Source organism: Callorhinus ursinus, unplaced genomic scaffold, assembly GCF_003265705.2.
Source record: "Callorhinus ursinus isolate GAN/ISIS: 27379988/994484 unplaced genomic scaffold, GSC_fseal_2.0 scaffold94, whole genome shotgun sequence".
NCBI lineage: Eukaryota > Metazoa > Chordata > Mammalia > Carnivora > Otariidae > Callorhinus > Callorhinus ursinus.
In genome coordinates this window covers 811989-837501 of record NW_027397156.1, presented here as the reverse complement: position 1 = coordinate 837501, position 25513 = coordinate 811989, and the positions used below count along the sequence as shown (strand labels likewise).

General features: G+C 48.8%; 1 protein-coding gene across 1 annotated transcript in view; it reads right to left on the bottom strand.

The window, feature by feature from the left end:
- NTF3 (neurotrophin 3) overlaps window positions 1-24676 on the bottom strand; it is a 67671-nt gene extending 42995 nt beyond the window's left edge. The window contains exon 1 of the mRNA XM_025851998.2: window positions 24356-24676. Within this exon, the coding sequence (XP_025707783.2) occupies window positions 24356-24373 (18 nt within the window). The 5' untranslated portion in view covers window positions 24374-24676. The remainder of the gene's footprint in view (window positions 1-24355) is intronic.
- Between the last annotated feature and the right edge of the window lie 837 nt (window positions 24677-25513).

The following is a 25513-nucleotide window of genomic DNA, read 5'->3' as shown; positions in this document are numbered from 1 at the left end:
TCTGCCGGGAGAACAAAGCCGGCTCAACACAGATCTAAGAGGTTTCTTTTTTTTTTTAATAATTTTTATTGTTATGTTAATCACCATACATTACATCCTTAGTTTTTGATGTAGTGTTCCATGATTCATTGTTTGTGCATAACACCCAGTGCTCCACGCAGAACGTGCCCTCTTTAATACCCACCACCAGGCTAACCCATCCCCCCACCCCCCTCCCCTCTAGAACCCTCAGTTTGTTTTTCAGAGTCCATCGTCTCTAATGGTCCGTCTCCCCCTCCGACTTACTCCCCTTCATTCTTCCCAGATCTAAGAGGTTTCTAAGGAATAGGGAGAGTGGTCCTCACAGTGCAGCACACAGACACAGGCAGCTGGAAAAGCTGCTGGCCAGGCTCTGATTGCTCCTCAGTGGAACAAATAAACTGATAAGGAGGGAGAGTCCAAGAGGGATGGGAAGGGGCAGCATGCACATGTGGGTGGATCAGGAAGCTGGGGGGAAGCCCATGCTCGGTAAAATAGCCAGTGTCTAAGGGGAAGGGAGAGAGAAGGAAAGAGAGAAACTGAAAGGGTGTTAGGGACTGGAGAAAGAGTCGGTGGCAAGTCACATGCACACAGCGGTGCTAACACACTTGCGACAGACTTTAGGGGTCGAAACAATATGGACACAGACGTTAAGAATGACAGTCTGTTACCAATTTATCCATCTTACGATTTATTTAATAAACTGTTACTTATTAAGTGCTTCCTGTGGGCCAGGCACTGTTTGAAGCATTTCACATGGATTCGATCATTTCGTCCTCACCCCATCTGATGTGGTAGTTCGATTATTAGCCCCATTTTACAGAAGAGGAAAATGAGGATGACTGGCAGATGGGTAAAGTCACCCACGCAGCTAGTGAGAGATGGAGCCGGCCTGGCTCCCGCATCCCAGTTCTTTTCCACCGCGCGATAAGAGATGTGCACTTACCGGAAAGGTGGTGGGTGGGGTGGGGAAGGAAGACAAGAGGAGAACCATCCAAAAATTAGATCAAGAACTCACCTATCCCGAAAGAGCAAGCTAATGGAGCGAAGGGGAAGGGACAGGCTTTCTCATGACCCATAGTGGTCTTCACCACAGCTGCTCTGGGGTCAGGGGCAGAGATGTCGGGATACCCTTCTGCTGCCCTAGGATAACCATCATCCCCACTTGGAGCTGAGGCACATTTTGAAAATCACCACCTTTAAAAAAAAAATGTTAACATCTTTAAGCCCAGGAAGGTAACTTCTAGACACCTATTTTAAGAAAACAACCAGATAAAAATCTATATAAAAGGATGGTTAACTGTAGTATAAAAACAGTGGCCAAAATGAAAATACACAACAGCAATGAAATGGTTCAAGTACGGTGTACGATGGACTAATACACAGTGAAAGTCATCTTACACAAGAACACTTGAAGATATGGAGAGAGACATATGATACATGGAGGTGGGAAATGCCATTTAAAAACTGTTTATCAAGTATGATGAGCTCCCTTACTAAGAAAAGGAAACACATACACAGAGCCACATAAACGTGCACACACATGTACACACACATACACATACACAGAGAGAAAGAACTGCAAGGGATACATACTGGAAATTGTCTTCCTCTTTTTTTATTCTAACATCTTCCTAATTCTTTATAGTGAACATGCATTAGAACAGGTACCTATTTCATAATCAGAAAAGTGTTGTATGTTATAACTACTTCTGGGAGGGTCCCAAAGCTTTAGCTGTCATTTTTAGCTGTCTGTCTCATCTACTTTCCACCGACCAGATGCAAGAAGAGGGCACTCAAAGGAGCCTCCATCAGCTCTGTGGTATTTCTTTGGCCCTGATCTTAATTTAGGAAAAACCAAAACTTCTGAATTAAGGAGACAGCTGTTTTGTGTTTCCAATTAGATGAAAGAACTATAGATATATTAATGATACCTGCTGACTGAATAGGGACTCAAGGAAGGATCCTGCTCAGGAGGTCAGGTGGGCTGAGGGTACCGAGTGGCCGGGTATTGTCGCTTACTGCATCCAGTAAATGACAGCTGTGCAGTTTACACAGCTACAGCGAGAATGGTGAAAGGCGCTAGAGAGGTGGGCAGAACAGAAGAAGGGAAATCAACTATAAATAAACAAGAAGGCAGTGTGAAGTAGTGGTTAGGAGCACAGACTTTGGAATCAGAAGAGTGATTCCAAGCTTGGTGCCACCACATCTTAGCCATTTAACCTCAGGCGAGTTATGTGGTCATTCTACAAATATTTACTGAGCAACTACTATGTACCTTGTTTTACTTCAGGTCCTGGAGACAGAGCAGTGAAGCCAGGATACAAAAATGTGCTGCCCCCATGGAATTTACTTATATATAAGGGAGAAAAAGAGGGGCGCCTGGGTGGCTAAGTCGGTTAAGCGTCTGCCTTCAGCTCAGGTCATGATCCCAGGGTCCTGGGATCGAGCCCCATGTCAGACTCTGTGCTCAGAAGGGAGTCTGCTTCTCCCTCTGCCCCCACTGCTCGTGCTTATTCTCTCTCTCTCTGCCTCAAACAAATAAATAAATTTAAAAAAAATAGGGAGAAAAAGATAGTACTTTAGAAAAACAAGTAAAATATGTAGTTTCTCAGATGATCTTAGGAGCAATGGAGAAAAATCTGTCCAAGCCTCAGCTGCCTTGTCTGCAAAATGGAATGGGGATAATAAAATAGCTACTTCATTGAGTACTTGTGAGGTTTTGTGAGGTCATACATAAGGCACTGAGCACGATTCCCACTTCAATAGATACTACCAATTACCATTATGTTGAGATTAAAGGAGCCAAATATAGTCTTGTCTGAGTGATGACACAAGGAATTGTAAGAAATGGTTGCAACCATTCAGAAATTGCAGAGGCAACAGGGCTTCATCCCCAGCAATGAGGAAACATCAACATTGTAGTCGCATACTGAGCTTCCTACAGACTAAGACAAAGAGCAAAATTTTTCTCACTTGGGGTGTATCCAACCCTAGGAGAGGTCGGAGGAATCCCTGATCACTTCTGTTATCATTGAATCAAGATAATATCTGCTCTTTGGTTTCTCCCACTTCAGGATTTAACAAAAGGCACATGATCCAGTGAACTTCACCTGTGTCCCCGCAGCTCTGCCATCATTTCCTCCCCCGTGTCCCTCTAAGGATGGCAGAGGCCAAGAGGAAAGGAGGTCTGTTGCTCGTCTAAGTCCCCATGTTTCCAGGGCCATTTGGAAGTCACGAAATTGGTCAAAGATTCAAATGGAGTTCTCCCAAAGCCTGGCAGAGCCAGATTATAGATCACAGTGCAGATTTCACGGACTTTAGGAATGAGCCCCCAGAATACAAGGGTTCTTCTGACCCAGGCCCCAACCACTGGGCCAATGGCCAAGGATTCTCCAGGGGAAAGAAGGAAAGAAATGGTGCCCTGGCTAGTCAGAAGGAAAAGCTTTCCAGAAGTCTCTTTTATAAGCCTTGGATTCTAGCCTCCGGGAGAGGAGAGAAGTCATCAGAAGTATGCAAAAGGCACAAAGAAGAGAGATGTGTGTGTTTGTATGTATGTGCGCCAGCATGTGAGTGTGCAAGAATGTTTTAAGTAACTAAAGACAGAGCTTGAATCCGATGGATTATCCCAGGGTTTCACAGACTAGTAGCTTATTTTTGGTGGCCCTCTGAGGAGCTAAATGATTTGTTTGCACTTGACATCAAAGAGGGTAGCTTGTTAGTGCTTTTGCTCTTCTCTCTGTAAAGCCAGGTTTGGCAGATCTCTGGCCCTAACTCAGGCTCAGAAGTGTTAGGATTTTCTGTGAAGCCCGCTGCTACACTTATGTCCTTCCTTCCCTGAGACTGGGAGGGCAGCACAGGGCTGAACACAACGCAGCACTACGGGAAAGCCGAATCTCAAAACACTACAACCTCCAAAGCAGGACCCCATGAGATGGAGCATTGTGTTAAACTAGGAACAGATGAGAAGACCCCAAGAGAAGTTTCTAGAACGTTCAAAGAACACTCCGAGGGGGAAATAATGCAAACCAAAAACAGAAAAGGGGAAGAGAGGGGCCATGAGGGGATGCAGTCGGCCTTTTCCCCCAAACCACAATGCCCAGGCAGCGGAGGAAGCTACCCTGAGACACAGCCTCTCTTACTGCTGTGCGTGAGCTCTCTCTTTGGGGCACATCAGTTAAGTCCCAAACACTGTGTGCTTTTCCCCACCTCTGTGCCTCTGACTGTGCCATCCAGATCCACCCCTCAGAACTCTCTTGCCTGATCCAGGGGTCTCCTCAACCATCCACCAAACGTCTTTGGAGCTCTAACTGCCCTCCGCGTGCAACGTGTCCATTGCCCTAATCCTTTCTCTTGGGTTTTGTTTAGTTGGGGATGTCTTATTTCCTGAGATGTACTCAATGTTCCTAGAGGTGAGGAACCATGCATTTTTGTATTCTCCACAGCACAGGACACAATACCTTACCATATCAGGCACTCAGTAGCTCGCAGCCAAATGAGTGGTTTTTTTAGAACCAGAATTTATGCCTATTAGGTCACTGAGCAGAATTCATTTTTCAGAGGAGAGAAATGAAGCATACTGAACATTCTGACTGCTTTTCTTTCTCCTGTGCTCCTGCTAGGGGCACACACGGTCTCAGGCATGGAAAGCAAGCTCTTCCTGGGAGGCCTCCAGGAGCCAACAAGAACCATGGTGTTGGGGCTCTGACTGCCCCTTCTTCCATCACAGCTTTCTGTCCCTCACCCTTTGCTGCTTGTCCATCAGCAAATCCTTTCAGCTCTGCTTCCAAACAGATCCCCAGTCTTCTGGCTCCTTCGACCTCATTCATGACCACCCACGTCCAGGCCACCATTCTCTCTCACCCATCGTGTTGGCATCTGATGGCCTCGCTGTTTCCACAGCCTGCCCGCCCGCCCCCCCCCACAAGGTAGGCAGAGGAACCTTCTAAAAAGGTTAACCAGATGACATTATTCCCTGCTCCAAACCCTCCAGTGGTTTTCCATTACACCTGAGAGGGGAAAAGACTTTGGCTTCCCAACATATTTGAGGGGGGCACCGGAGGTCTTGTCTTCTCATTACACGCTTCAACTCATCACACAAATTAACTCTGTAAATGGCCCATGAGGCCTTACATGATCTGGCTGGCCTCTCTTGCTGCTTTCTGTCCCAGCCACGCAAGCCTTCCCACTGTGTCTTGAATATACCAATCCAAAATTCCCTTTCCCCCTGCCTCACATCACTATGTTTTATTGTCTACCATGGTCCTGATCCCCATAGGAAAATGTCATTTTTTCATCTATTTATATGCTTGTTTGTTTCTGCATTTATGGATTGTCTCCACTGGAATATAAGCTCTGTGAGGGCAGAGGGTTAATCTTTCCCATTCACCTCTCTATCTACTGCATCTGAAACAGTGCCTAGCACATAGCAGGCGCTTACTAAATGTTTCTGGATAGAAAAATCTTTTGGGATACTGATATAAGAATTACTTGCCAACAGAGCTCTTTCTAATGTCAATATTAATGCCGAAAGACATTCCTAGAGATCAGAAATCGAAAGCCACGATTTTATAGCCTTTCTTAAAGTTGTCTAGCTGAGATTTCTCATGGAAAGAACAGAAGGTTTTTAAAAAATGACCACAAACCTTCCCACAAGAATGTGCTCAACAAAGATAGATCTCACAAGGCTGAAAAGAGTCTTACCAAATTCTGTTTACCCATTGTGCTGCTGTAAGTTTGTTTGCCTGGGGTCCAGTTCAGTGTAACCAACATTTCTTGAACACTGGAAGTAGGTCCTAGTGAATATGAAGATGATTAGCACAGGGCTCTTACCAGCCAAGAGCCTAAAGACGCACGGGGGAGACAGACACACGAGCACCATATTTGCCGAGGGGCCCGGGGTAGTAAGGCAGTAAACGGTAAACCGGAGATTTGTTTGGGGTCTCAGTGAAGGTTTTCTGCATGAGCACCCCTACAGTCAGTCAGGCAAACAAAGGTGGAAAGAAACCCTAAACTTTGGGAGAAATATAACGAAAGTATGTCCATGAGAAACCCCACAGAGGTGGGCAGACTGTGCCACAGAGGGACCAGCAAGTCCCATTCCAGGAGCCTGGACTGTATTTGGTGCGTGATGGAGAGAGTGTTCTACTGCACCTTATTTATTCAAACATACAAGTGTTGGGTGGTATGGAGTATGTCCACTCTTTTCTTCCATAATCAACAAAATTGTTCATCACCAAAAATCCCAACTAATGTAGAAAACGGAAAGAAGAGTGAGAGGGAAGACAATGGCTGAGACTTTTGAAGCCCGCTCAAAAGTTAATCTTACAATTAGATAAGAGAAGAATTTCACATGAAATTCAATGAAATTGTGTATTTCATCTTGCTTTATTGAAAGGATGGACGAATGGAAGGAAGCCAGACAACCACCATGATCCTGAATGAAGAGTTGCAGGGTCAATGGGCAGTCCGTGAGGCTGGGAGTCAGATCTTGCTTCTGATCAAGGCTCCACTGGGCAAGCCACTTTATTTCTCTGAGTCTCAGTTTCGCCATCTGTAAAATGGGGGTAATTATGTCTAGGCGTCTTGTCGATTTGCCGGGGGGGGGATTGGGATTGTGCAGGGAAAGCTAACCCCATATGCAAATCAATCTTGAACAAAATTATCCCATCAAAAACTCTCCTTGGGGATCAGAACTGGTTATCTTAATTGCCTAGGGTTTAAGGATCTGAATCTTCGCTGTCTTGGATATTCTTAAGGCCTTCATTGTTTGATCCCGTGTTCAGCTTAGAAAATGCAGGGAATTAAAAGTAAAGGGTTCACACAATTGGGAACTCCTTGTACACAGTGAGGAGCTGCATTTTCTGACTTTATGAGGAGAGCCCCAGGAATCTTCAGAGGGGAAAGCTGAGATCTGTATTTGGGAAGGGAAGCTGCGCATCGAGAAGGCAAGCCCCGGGCTCCCAGTGCTGCACAGCACCGTGTGAGGGAGAGGGGGAGAACCCCCCCTAACCAAACCTCACCAAGCCTTTCTAAACTACAAGCAGAATTCATTTCATGCTTGTCAACTCAGGTAAAGGCCCTGATTGAATTGTTACCCAAAGATAAAGACCAGGGATGGTCCTGAGCAGGGCCTGAGGCTCAGCAAGAGTCTTGCAGGAACACGTCGAGCGGTCCTTTTCCTAACAAGATGCTCTGTGTGATCTGCTCATTTGTCATCTTAGTCTGCATTTTGTTAACTGCTTTTCTCCTCCCTGGTGCGGATGCTTCTAGGGAGAGGCTCTGCCCTACAGTTCGGCACAGGCGCCGTGAGCAGCCCAGAAGAGACTGGTCTCTTCCGACTGTCCCCATCTAGCCTCACCTGAGAATCCTCACAGGCCTCACTGCTGTTTTCAGTTCTGCCATGATTTATTGACCATTTTAAAGGATAACTTGGGGGGGTAAATGCTCAGTCCACAAGCCTATGCTCTGAGAGCAGCTGCCCCTTGTTGAAAGGCTGGGCTTCTGAGGTTATTTATGGACTACATGACATGACCCCGCTCCCCGGGCCGTGGCTAATGAACTAGCACGAACCTCTGACTCAAGTTGGGCCAATCAGGATCTCTCTCTAAGGAATCTGAGATTGGGGCCCTGGGACAGTCAGTTGCTGGGCCTAGAACAGTGGGCGGTACGGATGCATAGAGAGCAGAGCCACATGATCCTGCATGAGAATGGCCTCCAGGATCCTTGGTCTTAGGAAACCCGTTTGCAGTGCCTGCTCTTAAGTCCCCAAGATGGCACTGTGTCTAGTTGTTTTTTTCCTTCGGCTTAATTAGTAGCATTCAAGATAAAATCATGATAGTCATAATTAACATTTATTGAACCTTGACCATGTTCCAGACTCAGAGCGCCACATACTGTCTCATTTCATCCTTCCAACAATGTGATGATGTCCTTTCACACTGAAGAAAGCCGACTGAATCTTAGCGATACTGTCAAGACCACATAGCTAAGAAGTGAAGCCGGGATTTAAAACCGGGGCGATGGTCTACTTTTAAGGACAATAATATACAGCTAAGAGTACAGTTCTGCCTGTGCACCAACCCCCCTGCTGTGGGGCAAGCATTGAACTAAGTGGTCTAGCTGTTACCCCCACCACCTCCACTGCAGCGATGGGCTTTGATGTTTCTGCTGGCAGAAGCATTCTGAGAACTTTGAAGGGTATCCCTTTCAAGATGGCAGACCGAGTACCCCCTGCAGATCTCCTCCTTCTGTATCAAATCTATACACATAGGGTGCCTAGGTGGCTCAGTCAGTTAAACGTCTGCCTTCAGCTCAGGTCATGATCTCGGGGGTCCTGGGATCGAGCCCCGAAAATCATAACCAGCAAAACAGCAAATTGGTACCAGAAAAACTCAAACCCAAGGAAGCTGTTAAAAGAAAAATAAAAAAATTGAGTGAGAGGCAGAATTCTTTGGAATATCATTTTTCTATTTTTCTATTTTATGTATATACAATCAATCAAGAAAATGAATTATGGGCAAAAAAAAAGCAATCAGAAGGGGACTGTGAATATTTCATAATCTCAAAAATATAAGGTGCTTCATCCACAAAATGAGAAGAGGACGTTTTAAGGAGATTTTCACAGTGGTGAGAAGATACACCAGAAGGGCAGGTCAGCCATGAGCTCTGCAGCCAGATCCATGATGGTGCTGGAAAGTAAGTTCTGTTTGGCAGATACACACGTGTCCTTGCGGAGGGAGTATCACACCGAGCAAGCAGCTAGACACAAACTGGGTGATTGGCCTTGCGGAAGGGGTAGGCAACCTACTGAAATAAACTCAAATTTCCTGGACAACATTTTGACTATGCGTGTCCACACTCAACATTCTGTCCCACCAGCTGCCCCTCACAAATGGCAGGACCCTGAACTTATACCCCAGGTGACAGCATCAGAAAGACGTAAAGTAATACATCGATTCTTTCCAGCCGCACCTGGGATATTTCTTCCCATTTCTCCTGGTGCCCCCTGAAGGCTACCTCCCAGACTCCCAAGGTTTGCAGGAACTCCTAGGGGCTGCAGGGTCTTCTTCTGGAAGTTCCCCAGCCTGACTTGGAGGAGAGCCATCTTTCAAACAGAACAATGTGCTATTAGCATAAGAATATACCAGTTTAAACCGTAACATATATTTGTAAAGTAATTTACAGCTTACAAAACACTTTCCTATGCATTATCTCATCTGCAACTCCGCATTAATTATCTTAAGTAGGTAGGGTTTATTATCCCAGTTTACAAAAGAGGAAATTAAGGCTCCAAGAGGTTGTGACCATTAGTGATTGACAGAAGTGGAAATAGAACTGGGTCCTCTTGCTTAAATGTTAGTTCTCAATATAGTTCCCCATAATGAGGTTTACATTCCTTCACCATTCCCTCTAAGGCAGAAATAGCCTGAGGAGCATTTTCTCCTGAAGCTCTTGTGCATAATCCTACAGGGGGGACTTCAGAGGACCACTCTTACCTGCTCTTACTGCCAAATGTACTTCATATTCTTCAACACTAGTGTCAACTTTCTACTTAGATCATGTTCCCTTATGAACATGGTCTAGACTGGATTTTGGAAAACAAAATAAATTGCCTCGAGTCCAGAAATAAATGCTTCAGCTCATCTCTCTCCTTTGAAACATTCCTGTCCCTTGACTTAAAAAAAAAAAAAAAAAGCCACTGTTGAAGGTGATTGCTGGGTTGAGGGGGGATGGTGACAGCTATACACTGCCAAGAATGACTTCAGTTCCATCCACTTGATACCCAGAGAGAGACAGCCCTGGGCTTCCTGCCTCCACTGCTCTTTGCAGGGCTTGTCTCTGGCTGGGACAGTGCAATCCTTCGGCAGTCCCCTGTGCAAGATGAGGCCTGTCCCCACCTCACTGCCCAATGCTGCAGATCACGGTCACACCAATGTCTGCCCTCCTCCCGTGAACCCCCTTCCCAGTCTTCACATCTGGTCAATGTGGCTCACTCCACTGCATCATAGTTCCTAAACCCCCTTCAGGCTGCTCTCCACCATCCAGAGAACCCCAGGTCCAAAACGTTTACGGAAGCATGCATTTAGCAATGGGTGTTAGATGTCCAGCCCCAGCATGCCTGACAGCATACCCAGTAATATCTTTTTGAAAATGAGAAACCCAGAGACTTGATGATTCCAGATGGTCCACTTTAAATTCAGGAATATGTGGTTGGAAACATAACTTTTTCAGACCTTATTCATGTTTTCAAACCTTGGTTTTTAGCTTCCTTCTCTGACTCTCTGCTCCCTGGATCTCCTGGGAGCCCTGGCTTCCCAACAAGAACATGTCAAGGGAGAGAACAACTACTTTCTTGGACACAGAGAGCCACTGGTTAAGGTATGGCCTCAGGCTGCACCTCCTGGAAGCCCCATCCCAAGACTGGCACTTGGGCTGGATTGCAGAGTGAGAGGGGAGAGAGGTGCTTCCTTTCCCCCTGAGCCATCACTGCAGAAATCAGCAGCTCTGATCCCCAGCTAAGCCTGGAGGAGGGTCTCTGACTGGTATGCACTTTGCCAGGAAGAACCAGTACAAGAAATCTGATCATTCAGAGACCACAAACCATTCTGCATCTTAAAGGCACGGTGGAAACCTGGTATCATATCTGCCTCTGAGGGCTGTTGGGGAAACTAATGAGATGACATTTACAAAAGTGCCTGCACAGCGTTCATGTCGTGGGAATGCTGGTCTCTGCTCCTTTCTCCTGCTCTGCACCATCCATCCTCAAAACCCCCGCCAGTAGATGGGGGTGGTGGGGTGCTTCACAATCCGCTGATGACCCGTGATCTGCCCTCCTGGCATCCCGTTTCTAAAGCAAATAAGAGGTAGTTAGGGAGTAGGAGAGCTCAGCCCAAATTCGTTAACCATCCTTCACTAGGTGAGGAACTCTCCCAAGGACACCAAGGCTGAGGAGGGGCACAGATGGCGCAGCGTGAGCAGGTACGGTGAGCCAGTGGTTCTCAACCTTGGCTGCCTGTTGGAATCACCTGGTGAACACTAAAAAGTACAGATGCCTCTGTCCCAACCCTAGATATTCAACTTCAGTTGGCCTGAGTATCATCCAGAGCAACCACTGAGCCAAAGCTAAAAGATCTTCAAGTGCAAAGTGAGATCAGAACGGCAAGAACATGGGATGGGGGTGTCTCTGTTGAGCAAAGCCCTTTGAGATGACATCTGAGGTTCTCCTGGGCTTCCTTTGGCTTTACCAAGTGGAGTTCTGGCATTCCCACATCCCAAGTTGCTAGGTGGTGTGCCATGTGTCCATCTGGGTCACTGTCACACACACTCTCCTTATAATATCCTAAAAACAGTGTCACCTTGCAAGTAACTCTGTACAGATCCAGTACTGGCAAAGAGGTTCTGTAGATTTGGGTATTTTCAGGAGATTTTGAAACACACACGCACACACACACCCATAAGAATCATCTATAGGTGGATCTGATGTTCAGGAATCTGGGGCCCAGAAACCTTAGCATCTGTTCACATTCCACTTTGCACCTGTGAAAAGGTCTGTGCAAATGGCCCCCTCTGGAGTCATAGTTCCACACTTTCCGGGCCGCCACTCCGAAGGCCACCTTCTTTCTTAAAGGTAAATGAAATCAAAATCGGATGGAAATGCATAGACAAAGAAAACCTGCCAACCACCCTAAACTCTGAGCATTACGAGTTCCTAGTCTAGTTCTTGTTCCCCTGCAGTCAAAGCCACTCCAATCAGCGCATGGCCCCCTGTCTTCCCATCTTCCCGGGTTGGCATCATTTCCCCCATCCAGCACGAGTCAGAGTAGCCAGAGCCCACATCAGGCCTGATGCTCCCGCTCTGCATTTCATTCATTCATCCCCTCACTCATTCATTCTTCCATCAATCCAACCAACGGTCATTCTTTCATTGCACAGCTATAAATTAAGAGCCAGCCTCCATGTTGCAGCCAGAGTGAGTTTTTTTGAAGCCAAAGCCTGACTGGGTCCTCTCCAGGGCTGACCCCAAGTTTTCAGTAGTGCCCCATCACCCTTGGGGTAAAGAGGGAGCCCCCTGTCTTTGGCTCCTGCCTACTCCACACCTCTCTGTACTCATCATCCCAGGCTGCTCTGTGCACCACCTACCCAGGCTTCTTTCAGTTCTTCTGACTGTTGTTCTTCTCATCTTCCCACCTGCTTCCTCACCTGGAACTCCCTTCCCCCTCAGGCCCTCCTGCTTTCACGGATGCTGACAAATCACATCACAGGCCTTCAGAAAGCCTCCCCGCTATCTCCTGGAGTTGTTTAGCTTGGTACTGATGATCTCCCTCCACACTGGCTGATGTCGGAGGAAATTTCTTTTCTATCTCTATTGTAGCCCCTGCTTACCGTTTCTCTTTGGACAAGAGTCTCAGACATCCCTGTGCCCCAGGAAAACACATGAAAAACAACTGGAATCCTTTTCCAAACCCCTCACATTTTTTCCCATTTTAGTAAAAAATCGGACCTTCTCGAATGGCTCTATCCTCGACGGTGCCTCTGTCGAGTGGTCCCTCAAATGACTCGGGAGACTTGCAGCAGACAGACGGTAACTTTATACGGCAGCCCCCAAAAGGAGATGTAAACACTGAAGGGGGCGCTGGGAAGACATATTCCCGATTCGTACACGAGCCAAAAAGTAAAAGGGGAATGTCAGAGGATTAGAGTGACAAGCTGAGGTCTCTCTGCCAGTAACCCAACCACACTTAACTTGATTTCCTAGACTTGCTAATAGACCACAATCTAAAATATCTTTCTCTCTTATTCCCCCGCCACACACACACACACACACACACACACACACACACACACCCAAGACACAAGAACATGAAATGAACTGAACGTTTCCTTGGTGATCATTTAAATGCTAAGAAAGAGAGAAGAGTATGAGGGTGAGTGATGAAAACAACTTTTTCCCATTTTAATCCACAGCCATCGAAAACTCACCGATAGTTAGAAACAGCAACAATGACAACTTCTTAAAAGCAAAAGCTGAATTCTAGAGCAAGGGAATCCCACACTGGAGCTGTGACCAATGCTAGGGGACGGACGCAGGTTTTTTAGGGGGGGGTTGCTATCTTTGACTCAAGTGCCACGAGCTGATGGATCTTCAGAAGGAAGGTCCAGGAGAGGGACGGAGGGGAGAAATGTGACAGACACCTCACGAAGCCATCCACCCCCTCGCGTTGTGTTCGCGCCACCCCCATGACTCCTCTGGGGAATTGGGTACCTCCCACTGTGTGTGGGGCCACAGGACAGGCAGGCTCATCTTGAGGTGCCCCTCCCAGCACAGGATCCAAGTGGGGCTCTGCTGCTGCTGCTTCCTGACAGATTGGACCCAGGAGCCACCCCCCATTGTGTGCAAGCGTGGCATGTAAGGCAGGATCGGGGATGGGATGGCCCTCGGACAGCAAGCCTAACAGCCTCAGGGCACAAGGTGGCCCTGTAGGTCCCAGAAGTCTCAGTTCAGAGCCTGTGCCACGACACCAGGCGTCTCCCTCAGGAGGCTCTCCCTGACCCCGGGAGTTGCTAGAAGTAGACCCGGTCGGTCGTGCTGCTCCACGTGTCTTTCTAATCAGCCCAGCCTACAAGGACTCCTCCTTCCTCCAGATTCTCAAAGCCCCCGTGGTCCCTGCCACTTATGTGCCACTTACCAAACACATCCTGCCCCCCGTCCCCGCTCCCACTGGTCTATTTGTCTGCCTCTGCCCCAGACTCCCAGACTGCAAGGTTCTTGAAAGTAGGGCCCGTTCCTTTCACCCACCCCTTGGTGCTCCCCATGGTGCCCAGCATGGTGGCTAAGATGCATCAGGCAAGGCAGGAGGCTCTCTTAAAGTAACACTTTTGTTTAGTGGCTAAGAGAAACATCTAACAAATGTGTTATTTTTTTTTAAAGGCCCCTTATAAATTCCAAAGAAAGTATTACTAAGGATCTGCTGTCTCTTCTATTTCTCCTGGTATCTGGACCAGTTAAAAACAGGATGTGGAAAAAAAAAATGCTGAGGCTCTCACTGAGCAGGAGGGACTCGGAGGACAGACTGGACAGTAGATGGCAGTCTGTCCCTGTGTCAGAAGTGGTCACAGAGGCGGTAGCGATGCGTGGAGGCTACAGGGAGAAGCGGTGAGCTTCACGCAGATGCACCTCCCCTGTCTGAGCGGACTGAAGCCAGGAGCAGGGAGACTTCTGAAAAGCCCACCTGTGAGCACACACCCTTACACCCCTACCAAGCCCCAACACTTGGACAACACGCACCCGCCCCAAACTCTCCCCATGAAGAACCATGGGGAACACACATCCCAGTGAACTGTGAGCATCCACCGCCAGAGCTTTGGTGGAGCTTTGGGAACTCAGGGATGAGAAAGCCACTGCCCTGCAGGAGGGAAGAGTGCTCCTGACCGAGAGGATTCCCAATCATCATTCACACTAAGGAACAACACTCTGGTCAGGAGCCCTGCACTTGATCTTCCATGCTCACACTGCTCCTCCCTGGAGCATAATGATGGAACCCCTGTCTCCCTCACCAGCTCCTGTATCCTCAAGGTCAGGGGTGAGGCATTGACTTGCATCTTTTCCAACATCTAGCACAGGGCCTGATACTTAGCAGCAACCAACACGATGTTTATCAAATAACCTTTACACATGTATTTTCCAAGCATCTAGAGATGGACTGTCCTAATTCATATGCAGTGACACCCAGCTCACCTGTGACCAAGAGCCCAAATTTGCAGAAGAGCTTGGCACTCTAAGACATGGAGTGGGGAGTCTGTGAGGGGAGCAGGAACAACAACAACACTTTCCCAGTGAGCAGGCAGTGAGCGTCATGACCTCAGCCTTGGGAAAGGCCAAAAGGAGACACGGAGGACACAGCTCTGGACCCTTGTCCAGGTGCATCACCTCTCTGAGCCTGGCTCTTAGCGTTGCACGGTCCAGCCTCACAGCTGATCTGTCGTGCACTCATTCACCGACACATTTCTGTAGCAGACACTGCTCAAGGTGTTGGGGGACACAAAGATGAAAAGTCCAGATCCTTTCTACGCAGAACTCGCATTCTAGTGAAAAGTAGGAATGCAAATAAAACTCAGGCTGCTAAGTGCTATAACCCAGGGAGGCTGGGGAGAGAGGCACGGGCTCTCAGGGGGAATGCAGGGAGGCTTCCCAGAGAAGGTAATGGCGGAGCAAAGATGTGAAGGATGACTTCCATATCCTTGGTGAGGAGGGAGGGGAGGGCATTCTAAAGACAGAACATATCCTCCAGGGCCATCTCAAACTCAAGAACAGATGTATATTTCTGCCACTTGTGACATCTTGTAATGAGAGGACACTTCCCTTTACATTTAAGCCATATCCCCTTATGGATCCAGCCATCCAGATTCTTCTACTAATCCCCAATTCCCACAATAAAGGATGAGGCAGGAAAGACTCCAGGGATCACCAAAGCTAGTAGTCCTCAACTCACTTAACACCTGAACAAAGTGAAACCTGGTGTGGCTCAGGGACCCCTGAAAATTGCACAGTTCATCTCTGCTGGAGTTAAGGGTGGAGTCTGGTCTTCTTGCTCCAAGCTCAGGATCCTTCTGATTGAGCTTACTAAAGTCTGCTACCCACAGACAGTTTTAGCCCATATAAACCTCTCCCTATGCTCCCAACTTCCAATCCAAGATCTGCCACAAATCTGGCAAGCCTGCTTCTTCAGCACTTTATAAACATACACTCATCCATATGTTCAATAACTTATCTGGCATCACATAACTTAATTCCCTCCTCCACCCCCTCCACGTTTCTGCACATAAGTCCTGCAGGCCAGCAGGGATACCTGGAAATCCCAGGCATGGGCCGCAGTGAGGCTTAGGGAGAGGCAGAATCACAGAATATGTGAACTGTCACAACTGGTGGGGTCTTTTGACGTTCTAGCGAGTCCAGTCCACTCCTTTTCCACAAGGGGAAACAGAGGCCCAAGGAAGGAGGGTGATTTGCTCAAGGTCACGCAGCTAGTTTGAGTTCTTTGCCAGAAGAGATGGTGCAAGCTATTTCAGGTAGAAGCTAGGTGTCAGGAGAGCTTGGCTCCTTCCCAATTGTGGGACACACTTGTTGGCATGCAGGTGATCCCCAGAGCTGCATTCTCCTCCAGGACCCAGTGGAAGCAAGGGACATGCCCTATGAACCACGCAGAGTAGCAGGTCTGCTAGACACAGTATGAAAATAATCTCAGACTACAAACGCGATACATATTCCCTAAAGGATAATTTGGAGCCCGTGGGGGAGGATATTTTTTAATTCTAGAGTCTGAGACCTAGAAACAGAAGGAAGGGGGCCGTACATTGCCAGGACCTGGCTATCATAAATAAATAAATAAATAAATAAATAAATAAATAAATAAATAAATAAATAAATAATAAAAGGGCTATGTCCTCTTATACAGAAAAAAAAGGACCACCCCATGTGAAAAGGTATTTTGAATAAAATAAACACATATTTTTGAGCACCTACAATCTCACAGGCCTTAGGTTAGTATTCTATAGTTATCTGCACATTGCAAATATCTTTCAGCAACAGAACAAAGTCATTCTCATTAATTGCCTTGAAGATGTAGTGAGAGTGGTGATGGGGAAATCAGCGGAGGGAGAAGGAAGAATAAGAGCCTCCAGTCACAGCCTTCAGAGATGGCAACATGCACCCCCAAGCACCCCTCTCGTTTCCCTACTTCTGGTACTGCTCAGAGAGGGGCATGAGGCAGGCAAGTGCCAGGGCTGGGGGTCTCCAACTGCTCTGCATCAAACAGAGCCTGGAGATCCCAGTCCTTAGCAGCAACCTCTCCCCCAAACTTTCAGCAAGAAATCTACATCCACCTTGGCCCTGGTGTAAATGGAGGGAGTTCCCGAGCCTATTAGGGAAGACCATTTTCCAAATTCTTAAGGACCCTCCTGTTCTCCATGCAGATTCTCTTTTACTTTGATTCTGTGCAACCCTCATCGCAGGACTCAAGAATGCTGGGACCTACTACCTCTCGTGGGCGTGTGGATCAAAACCAGATGTCCAGCTCCAATATTATAGAGTTTACAAGGAGGCAATTGTGGCTTAAATGAATACCGCCATTCTGGAAGGGCAGATTCCCTTGTCAACAGAACGGGAAGTGAAGGGGGAGGGCCAATGGGAGCTAAGACAGATCTGACACATGCTTGCCAGCAGGTGGCTAAAAAGCCTCAACATTTGTCTTGCACATGAAAATGAACCTTCCAGTGGAGCAGGTCACCCTGTGGGGTGACAAACTTTGCAGAGGCCTATCAAACAATCTCTCATCTGGACGACCTCACAGAAGGCAGAAAACACAATCTGACTGACAGGTGATGGATGGACTTGGGATGGCCACAGGCTTCAGGATAGAAAGCCAGCACATCAACATCTAGTTATATGACCGTAAACATATCCCTCAATGTCGGGTAACCTCAGTCTTCCCATCTGGAAATGAGATTTTCTGGCCATTGAGATAATGCCATGCAATATTTGTAATAATGCCTGGTACCCAGTAAGTACTCAAATATTAACTATCATCAGCATCATTATCTTCATCAATCATCTTAAAGGTGGGTACTTGTCTTAGTCAGAAACACTGACACTAAAAGGCACTCGTGTAGAAACTGGATGATTAGCATCAGGCCTAACCGAAAGCCAAACCCAACCCCTCTCAACTCTCTATGCACTGTGCAGGGTAAGCCAACTTCACGAGCATTCTTGGCCAAAACAAAACACTATGGCAAATTCTTTGCATGCCTTTCTGCCTTTGACTAAGCCATTCCCCAAAGATAAAAAGCGGGAGTTCATTTAGGGTGTGCCAAGATGCACTCTAAGCAAGGCACGGATTGTGTAGGAGGATGGGGCCACTGTAGAATCCCAGGATGGTGGAACTGGAATGGGACTTGGAGATCTTCTAAATCAAGCTCCTCATTTACAGATGGGTAAATCAAGGCCTAGCGAGAACGCCAAGAGGCACATAACAACAGCTGGTTAGTGACAGAGCTCAGTCTCAAGAGTGATCCCCTACCTCCAAGGCAGCAGGCTCTCTGCTGCCTTGTGCTGCCTGCCATTACCTCACTGGACTGAGATCTTTTGAGATCAGTAAGCTACTGTTTACTCCTACAGCTCTGGCCTTAAATGAATGGGAACCTTAAGATTTTCAAAAATCCCTGACTGAACAAATCCATAAAAGATCGGGGTCTTTTCTAAAAATGCTGTCAAAAAAGTGAGCAATCACAACAGATCACACCAAATTTCACTTCAGTATCTGTTCTTTCTCCAGCTAAATCACACTTATCCTCAGAGGTTTGTCCTATGAGGATGCCGAGAGCCATAGCCAGCCTCTGGCAGTTGCCAGTTAAGACTGCTTAAGAAGAACCACGGCATAGATGAGGACATGAAACAGCCAACGCATTCTGATTATCCAGGGATGCATGCACTCTCTAGCTCCTTGGCTTTTTTAGGTAGAACGAAAGGCTGAGTTAAAGAAAACGATGAACAACAAAAAATGCTTTAAAGATCCTGGGCTATCTACATGGGTTTTCACACATTCTAAAGTGAGTTCTCTGTAAGGTTTACCTTTGCCCAGCCTTGATCTTAATAGAAGTCTGTCCAGGCAAGAGCAAGATACCATCTATGCTGGCCTCATTCTTCTTAAAAGTTCACACATCTTTATATACGAATGATCTGAAAGAAGCTGCTACCAACTTTTCCCACAAGCTGGCCCTTCTGCAAGAAGCAATACGATGATTGTCTAATCTGAGCCAGGCAGCCATATACCTCCCACCCGTGACATAAGCTCTGCAAATGCCTCCTGCCCACCCAGGGCCACTCCAGAGCTCTCGTGTCCCCCAGCATGCACACACATATCCCGTGCTCCTCTCTCGCTCTGCACACGTCTGGCCATGCACAAAGTACATCCACAGACCTTATCAGCAGCACCACACGGGGCTTACGCTTGTCTCCAGCAGATTTGGTCCCTCTCCAACGGCCTCGATTTTAAATACAACTAAACCTAAAACCCTAGCAACGGTCATTAGTTCAACATCTCCACCACCAGAAACTGCCTGCCTCATTAAAGAGTGAAACAGCAGCTGGTAAGGTCTCCAGGCAGGGTGGTGGGTTTTAAAGATCTTCTGTGTCGGCCTGACTCCCCTCTTTCCCTTCAGCCAACTTGCGGATTTATATTCCCTCCGGTTGGGGCCAGAGCACTGGAACTGCTCAGGAAAAGGTCTGGAGACGCCTGGAGCAGAAGCCGCCGCTCCGTTAGTCGTCTTGAATGGAGGGGAAGTGGAGAGGCCTGAACATCTGATCCATCTGGGAGTGGAATTGCAGGGATGGGAAATGTTATGTAATTAAACTCCGCTGGCCTGTCCCGCCTGGGGAATGTGAGACCCATCAGCAGTGACCTCTTCCAATCAACTTAATTGGCCCAATCTCGCCAAGAAAAGCAACAGAATTGGTTTAGTGCCTCATGGAAATAGCTTAGCTCCTGACTATTTATGGCCACTGAACTCAAGGATGGGAGTCTGACTCTGAGCCAGGAGTTGACAGCGCGTGCTGACTGCTGGGAGGACTTGGAGGCTTCAGTGGATTCCCGTGCCTCTCTGGGCCTCCATTTCTGTCTCTGGGGGAAGGCGCTGGAACAACGTGCTGTGTTGGGCGCATGGCACTCCGCAAACCCAAAGCCTCTAACCAGGCAGGCTCTTGCCTCCAAGGACCCATGATCTAGAGAAAAACAGACCTTCACAGCAACCCAGGATGGCTGGACCTTTCTTCTCTTTTATTCAAATATGCCAAGGACCATCACCACTTCCTCTGTTTCCTAAGTCACATTTCTTTTAGTGTCGTGGTCTACACAGCTCATGTCAAGGAACAGGCAAATGTTCTCTGATAATTAAGAACCTTGATTTGGGGGTCACCTTTCTTTGGAATAGTTCAAGGACTTTTTATGAATACAGATTCCCATCAACTGCCATCTAGGCTAGGTTGCCTTCGTTTATTGGGTGAGTAAACTGAAGCAGTTATAGAAGTTCTTTTTGCACAGTGTGTGAACAGTAGACATGCAGTGGGTGTTAAGACTATTTTGCCAACTTGGGAAGGGGTACAGATCCCATTTTTACTGTGGTTCACAGACATGATAGCACCTGTATTCAACAAGACTTCATCTCTGAGTAAAACTTTGTATTCCTAAGCACACAGAGCTTTGGGGAAAAAGAAGAGTGAACTTTTCTCCTCATTGAGTCATTACTGAGATTCGGACATTCTCCCAAAGTCACACTGCCCCAGAGGGGCACAGCTGAACTAGAATCAAGGCATTCCCACCATCTTCAGAAATATGTGCTACCGGATCTGCTGACCAACGGTCCAAGCCTTTATCAACTTTCTCTTACGTGGATGAATTTCACCTAAAAATGAGGTGGGACCGCAAAATGACACAGCTCCGATGTCATAAAATTAAAAATGTTAGGACTCAAATAAAGTCTCCCCAATGATGTGCCCTCACATGATTAGAACCTAATAAACGAGGTTCCCTATCACCTGGTCCAGGTAAGCAGGTATGTGCAGCCAAAAGCACACCCTCCTCCTGCACTGATGCAGTTACCTCACTAGCTGTCTTAAGGTAAGAACACCACCAACTTCACCTTTCCTTCATTCCCCAGATGCTCCCGGAAGCCTATAGCTCTTGTTCTATGTATACCTTTTATACTTTAAATACACATCTGAGCATCCAAGACAATTTTCATCTTTCCTCAGGCACATAGAATTCCTGCAAAAACATACGCCCTACCCCCTCACGAGGGCCAGAACATATATGCCTCCTACCCTCAGGCTAACTTTCTCTAACTTAACCTCAGCCTCACAGTGTGCGCATGCGTGCGTGTGCTTAGCACATACACGCACACCGGGTTAGCTGTATGCTCACAGCCCAGAAAACATCAAAGGTGAACAAACACTCCCAACCCACATCCTCCCTGATACCAGCTTCTCCCTCACCAGCTCCACATATCAAGTCTCATTCCTGCTAGTGAGTCCTGCACATTCCCAGAAACTCAATTCTCCAATGTATCAGGACCTGCATTCTGATCTGAATTGCAGCACCCACCCTGAATCGCCAGCTCACACCCCCTACAAGAGACAGCAACACCCTTCAGCCGCCTCCCCAACACACAAAACCATACATCACCCTCTCTTTATGTCCCCTTTTTACATAACCACAGATACATTTCAAGTCAGCTTCCCTTTGGTCCCCAAAATCCATAAACATCTCTAGAAACTGAATTATAGTTCTTGAAGAAACCTCAACTAGCATCCAGCTCTCTTCGTTCCTCTTGGCAAAACTGCAGCAATCAGCTGAGTCCAAGAAGGAATTTTTCCAGGGCACTGTGCCATGCCCCAGTACCCAGCAATGGACTCAGCATCCCGTAGGCATTCCATAAATTTTAATTAATAATCAATATTAACTGGTGACAATGGATTCCTTTATTAAATAAGCAACCCATCATCCAACATAATATAACACGCGTCTCTGCCGCCAGGCGTGCAAAATATATTCCTCCACTGGCTCCAATCTTGAGTAGACATTCTCCAAGATCCTCACCTAGTGCCAATGCACGGGACTTTTCCCCTTAAAGGTACACCCCTCATTCTAAGCCTTCTCCAATTCCTTCCTCTCTGAGGAGGTAGGGAGGGGGAGAAGGCATAAACCAACCCAGCATCCTTCTTTGCAAATGCCTTGTTTCTCCATAATGAGTGTCTGAGCCCACTTTCCTATCCCCTGCATACCCCAATGCCATCCTAGCCAAATTTCCCAATTCACACTCTTAAAGTTCACACTTTGCTCTCCACAGATAGTCCCCCCGCCCCACATATCCCTTTGGTAATCCTCAGGAGCCCGACCTTCCAGACACAGTCCACCTTTCGCTCCTACACACAGCCACCCTCCCACGCCACGCCCACTCCATGTATCTGTGCAGGCATGCACAAGCCATCTGTCTTCAACACACTGTACCTCTCCTCCTGCTCAAACACCCTTCACAGGCACAGATTTCTCATTAGCTACACCTATGTTCCCACATGCTCTCATCTCCTGCCAGTCACACATATGCCCATCCAACAGACTCCTCAGAAACAAGCACCTCCACTGCACACAGAGCAGGGTGGAGCTCCAGCTCTCTGGCCACCCACAATACACACCCTGGTTCGGAGACTTTCCAGAAACCTCCTTCCCTGACCACATAGAGCACCCAAGGGGCTTGGATCTCCCTCCACAGGAAAGCAGACCCCATTCACACAGAACCGGATCCTCTACTTCCACCTTCAATCCAGTCCTTACCAACGCAAAATCTCACACTCTCCTTGCTGCAGGCCCACAGGCTCCCTATTTTCCTCCAACATTGTTCACAGAGCCTTTCTTTTCATCCCCCTCCAACTCCCAACACCATACCCAGGTCTAAGTGTCTGAGCCCAAGGCAGAGGCGGTTGGATTTTGTCCTCTGAATTCTACCCCTCAACTTTCTTTGTGCAACATGTAAGGAAGGAATTGGGGGCTGGACGGGGCAAGCTGAATATGCTGGAGAATTTCTGGGTGTAGGAAAACAGAACAGATTGCAAAGTTCCCTCTATGTTACAACTTTCTCCCCTCCTGACATTTAAGGCAGAAGGCTTAGATATTTTTCTTGTTCTCTGTTCTGGAGGGTGGGAGAGGGCATCTCTTTATGGAAAAAGCAAGTCGTCCAGCATATTCTCTGATCGGTGAGTTACAAACAAGAGGATCCAGGAGGGACACCCACCTCCGTTTAGGCCACCGCTCCCAGCTCCCGCCCTCATCTCTTCTCACACCTAAACAAGTCCCTCCAGCGCGGTGTCCCAGCTCTCCTGCTCTGAGCCCGGCGCTCAGGCTGCTTCTAGGCTGCGCCTCCCCTCTGACTCTGAACCTGCTACCCGCCGCCAGAGGTCGGAAGGAGGCGGTCTAGGTCGGTGTCCTCCTCCACCTGGAGTGCCCCCAGACACAGGGGTGGGGAGAGGGTGCTCCTTACCAGTTGGCAGACCCCACCCGGTTCGGCGCGAGGGTCTCAGCGCCATGCATTTGAAGCGCAACTGAGGAACACAGCAGCCAAACTAACCCCCCCTCCCCCGGCAAAACAGCAGGGCCTCCTCTCCAGGCACCCACTTGTGCCCGAAAGCAACAAACAGAGTCCCCTCCCCCACCCTAACCCCTCCTTTCCCGAACCTTCAACTTCCAAGCGTCCCAGATTTCATCTGGAGTGTGAGCAGCGCTTTGGGGCAATGGGGTAATTTGGCCCACTCGGGGTCTTTCTGACCCCAACCTAGCTCTGCCGGTCCCTGGTCTCCCAGCCTTTCCACACCTCTGCCTCAAATTCCTAGAGCTGGCGTGGAGAAACCGCGAGGAATTCCCCAGGGACTGCAGGGCCAGAGTGCCTGCCGCTCCCCAGCGGGGTCCCAGATGCGCGCGCTGCGCGCGGAGCTCCAACATCTGCTCAGAGACCCAGGGTGGGGTAGCCGCGGAGTGGGCGCTGGCCACCACAAGCCCGGGGTGCGTGGCCGTTGCCGAAAAAAGCCTTCCGAAGAGGCAGGGTACTCCAGGACAGGTATGCCGCGCAAGGCGAGGAGTTGCAACTCCCCAAACTGGGAAGCCAGCGTCCAGGTCCGCAGCTCCGAGTCCCCTCCCCCGTCCCACTCCCAGACCCGGGGAGGGGGACGCGTGCGGGGAACCCCGCGCTGTGGGGAGCCAGGCGCCGAGCGCGTGCCGGGGAACAGCCGCGGCACGCTCCCGTCTTCCCCGCGCGGGATCTGTCTGCCACCCCCTTTTGTTACAGGATGCGCGGGGAGCCCTCTCTTGCAGAAGCAGACGCGTGTGTTGGTTGGGGGTTGGGGGGCGGTTCTGCTGAATCCCTTTTCTGCCCTTCCGTCGTCCCTATTTCCCCTCGCCTCCACCCCCATTTCCAATCCAGGTCCCTTAAACCTGATCACTTTCCCAGATATTGGGCGGTTTCTCGGGTAGCCGAGGGACGGAAGAAGAGGTGGGGAGGAGTGTCCGTGTGTGTGTGTTTGTGGTGGGGAGGGAGTGGCTGCGGTAGCGCCTCGGCCTGGGCAGATCCCAGCGCAAACTTCAGGGAAGGCACAAGCCCGGGAAAGTGAGTGAGCGCGGCGCGACGGGGGTGGGGGCGGGGTGCAGAGTTGGGGACCCCGCGCTAGTCCACAGGAAAATCTCCCCACTCAGCCCCCCACCCTGGAACCTGCCCACCCAACGTGCCCGCCTCCCCTTACCGTGGCAGAAGTAACCATGGCATCCGTGTGACTGTTTCCAGGGACGTCGACATGAAGAGAAAGGTGGACGCGAGCTCGGTCATTCAAAGTCTCCCCCACCCCGCCGCCGCCACTACCCAGCAGGGGAAAAAAAAGAGAAGAAGAAAGAAAGAAAGGAAAGGCAAGAAAGTAGTTGTGCCGGGCTCTCTCGCGGGGCCGCGCGCGGAGCTGCTCGGTAGGGAGAGGAGCCTTCAACTCTGAGTCCCGTGAACATAATCTGCGCGGTTATAACCAGCCAACCCGGCCAGATGGCTCCGCGCTCAGCGCCTTAACCCCTTCCGCGCCGCGCCGCCCGCCCCCGCGCCCGGCCGCAGCGCGTCTCGCCAGCCCGCGTCCCTGCACCCCTGCGGCTTGAGGCTGGGGGGGGGGGCAGTGGGGCGACGGGGTCATTTCTCCTATCCTGTTTTAAAGAAAAACATCAAAAACTTCCAAATTAATAATATACTTCAGTATCCCCCTTTTAGAGATCCAGGAAAAAAACGAAATATTCACCTTTTCACTACATTTTACATGTTCATGTCTTTAGCCTGTCTTATTTGTTCTTTTTCTTGAAAAATTTCTTTTTGGTCTTCTTTTTCTTTTTTTTTTTTTATTTAATATTTTCCTCTCTAGGCATAAGGGCCTTTCTTGCCCCTTCCCCCTGGCGGCTTTGGTCTAATGTGCAAACTCCTCCTCCAAACCTTAGACCTTTCCAGCTCTAGATCTCTCCCCACCTCCTATCAAGCCCACCCGTCACTCCTTCCCCCACCCCACAACACGAACACGCCCAAGGACAATCGCTCCCCCAGCGAACTCGCTGCTCTCAGGGACCAGTACCCAGGACGCTGTGCAGGCGGTCAAGGACAGTAAGTCAGAGAGGTAGGGGGGCGGGGGTCAGGGGGACCAAGGAAGGGGCGGCCCTGTGTGCGTGTGTGTGTGTGTGTGTGTGTGTGTGTTTGCGTGAGAGTGAACGCGAACGTGGAAGGGAGAGGGGGAAGGATCGGAGACTCCCATTTGACCCAGACACCGACTTCTAAGCCCCTTCCTTCCAAACTAGGATGGGGCCCTGCAGCTGAGCACCCATCCAGCCCCCACCAGTCTGCACGCGGGGACCGCGCGGGGAAGCAGAAAAGGCAAGCC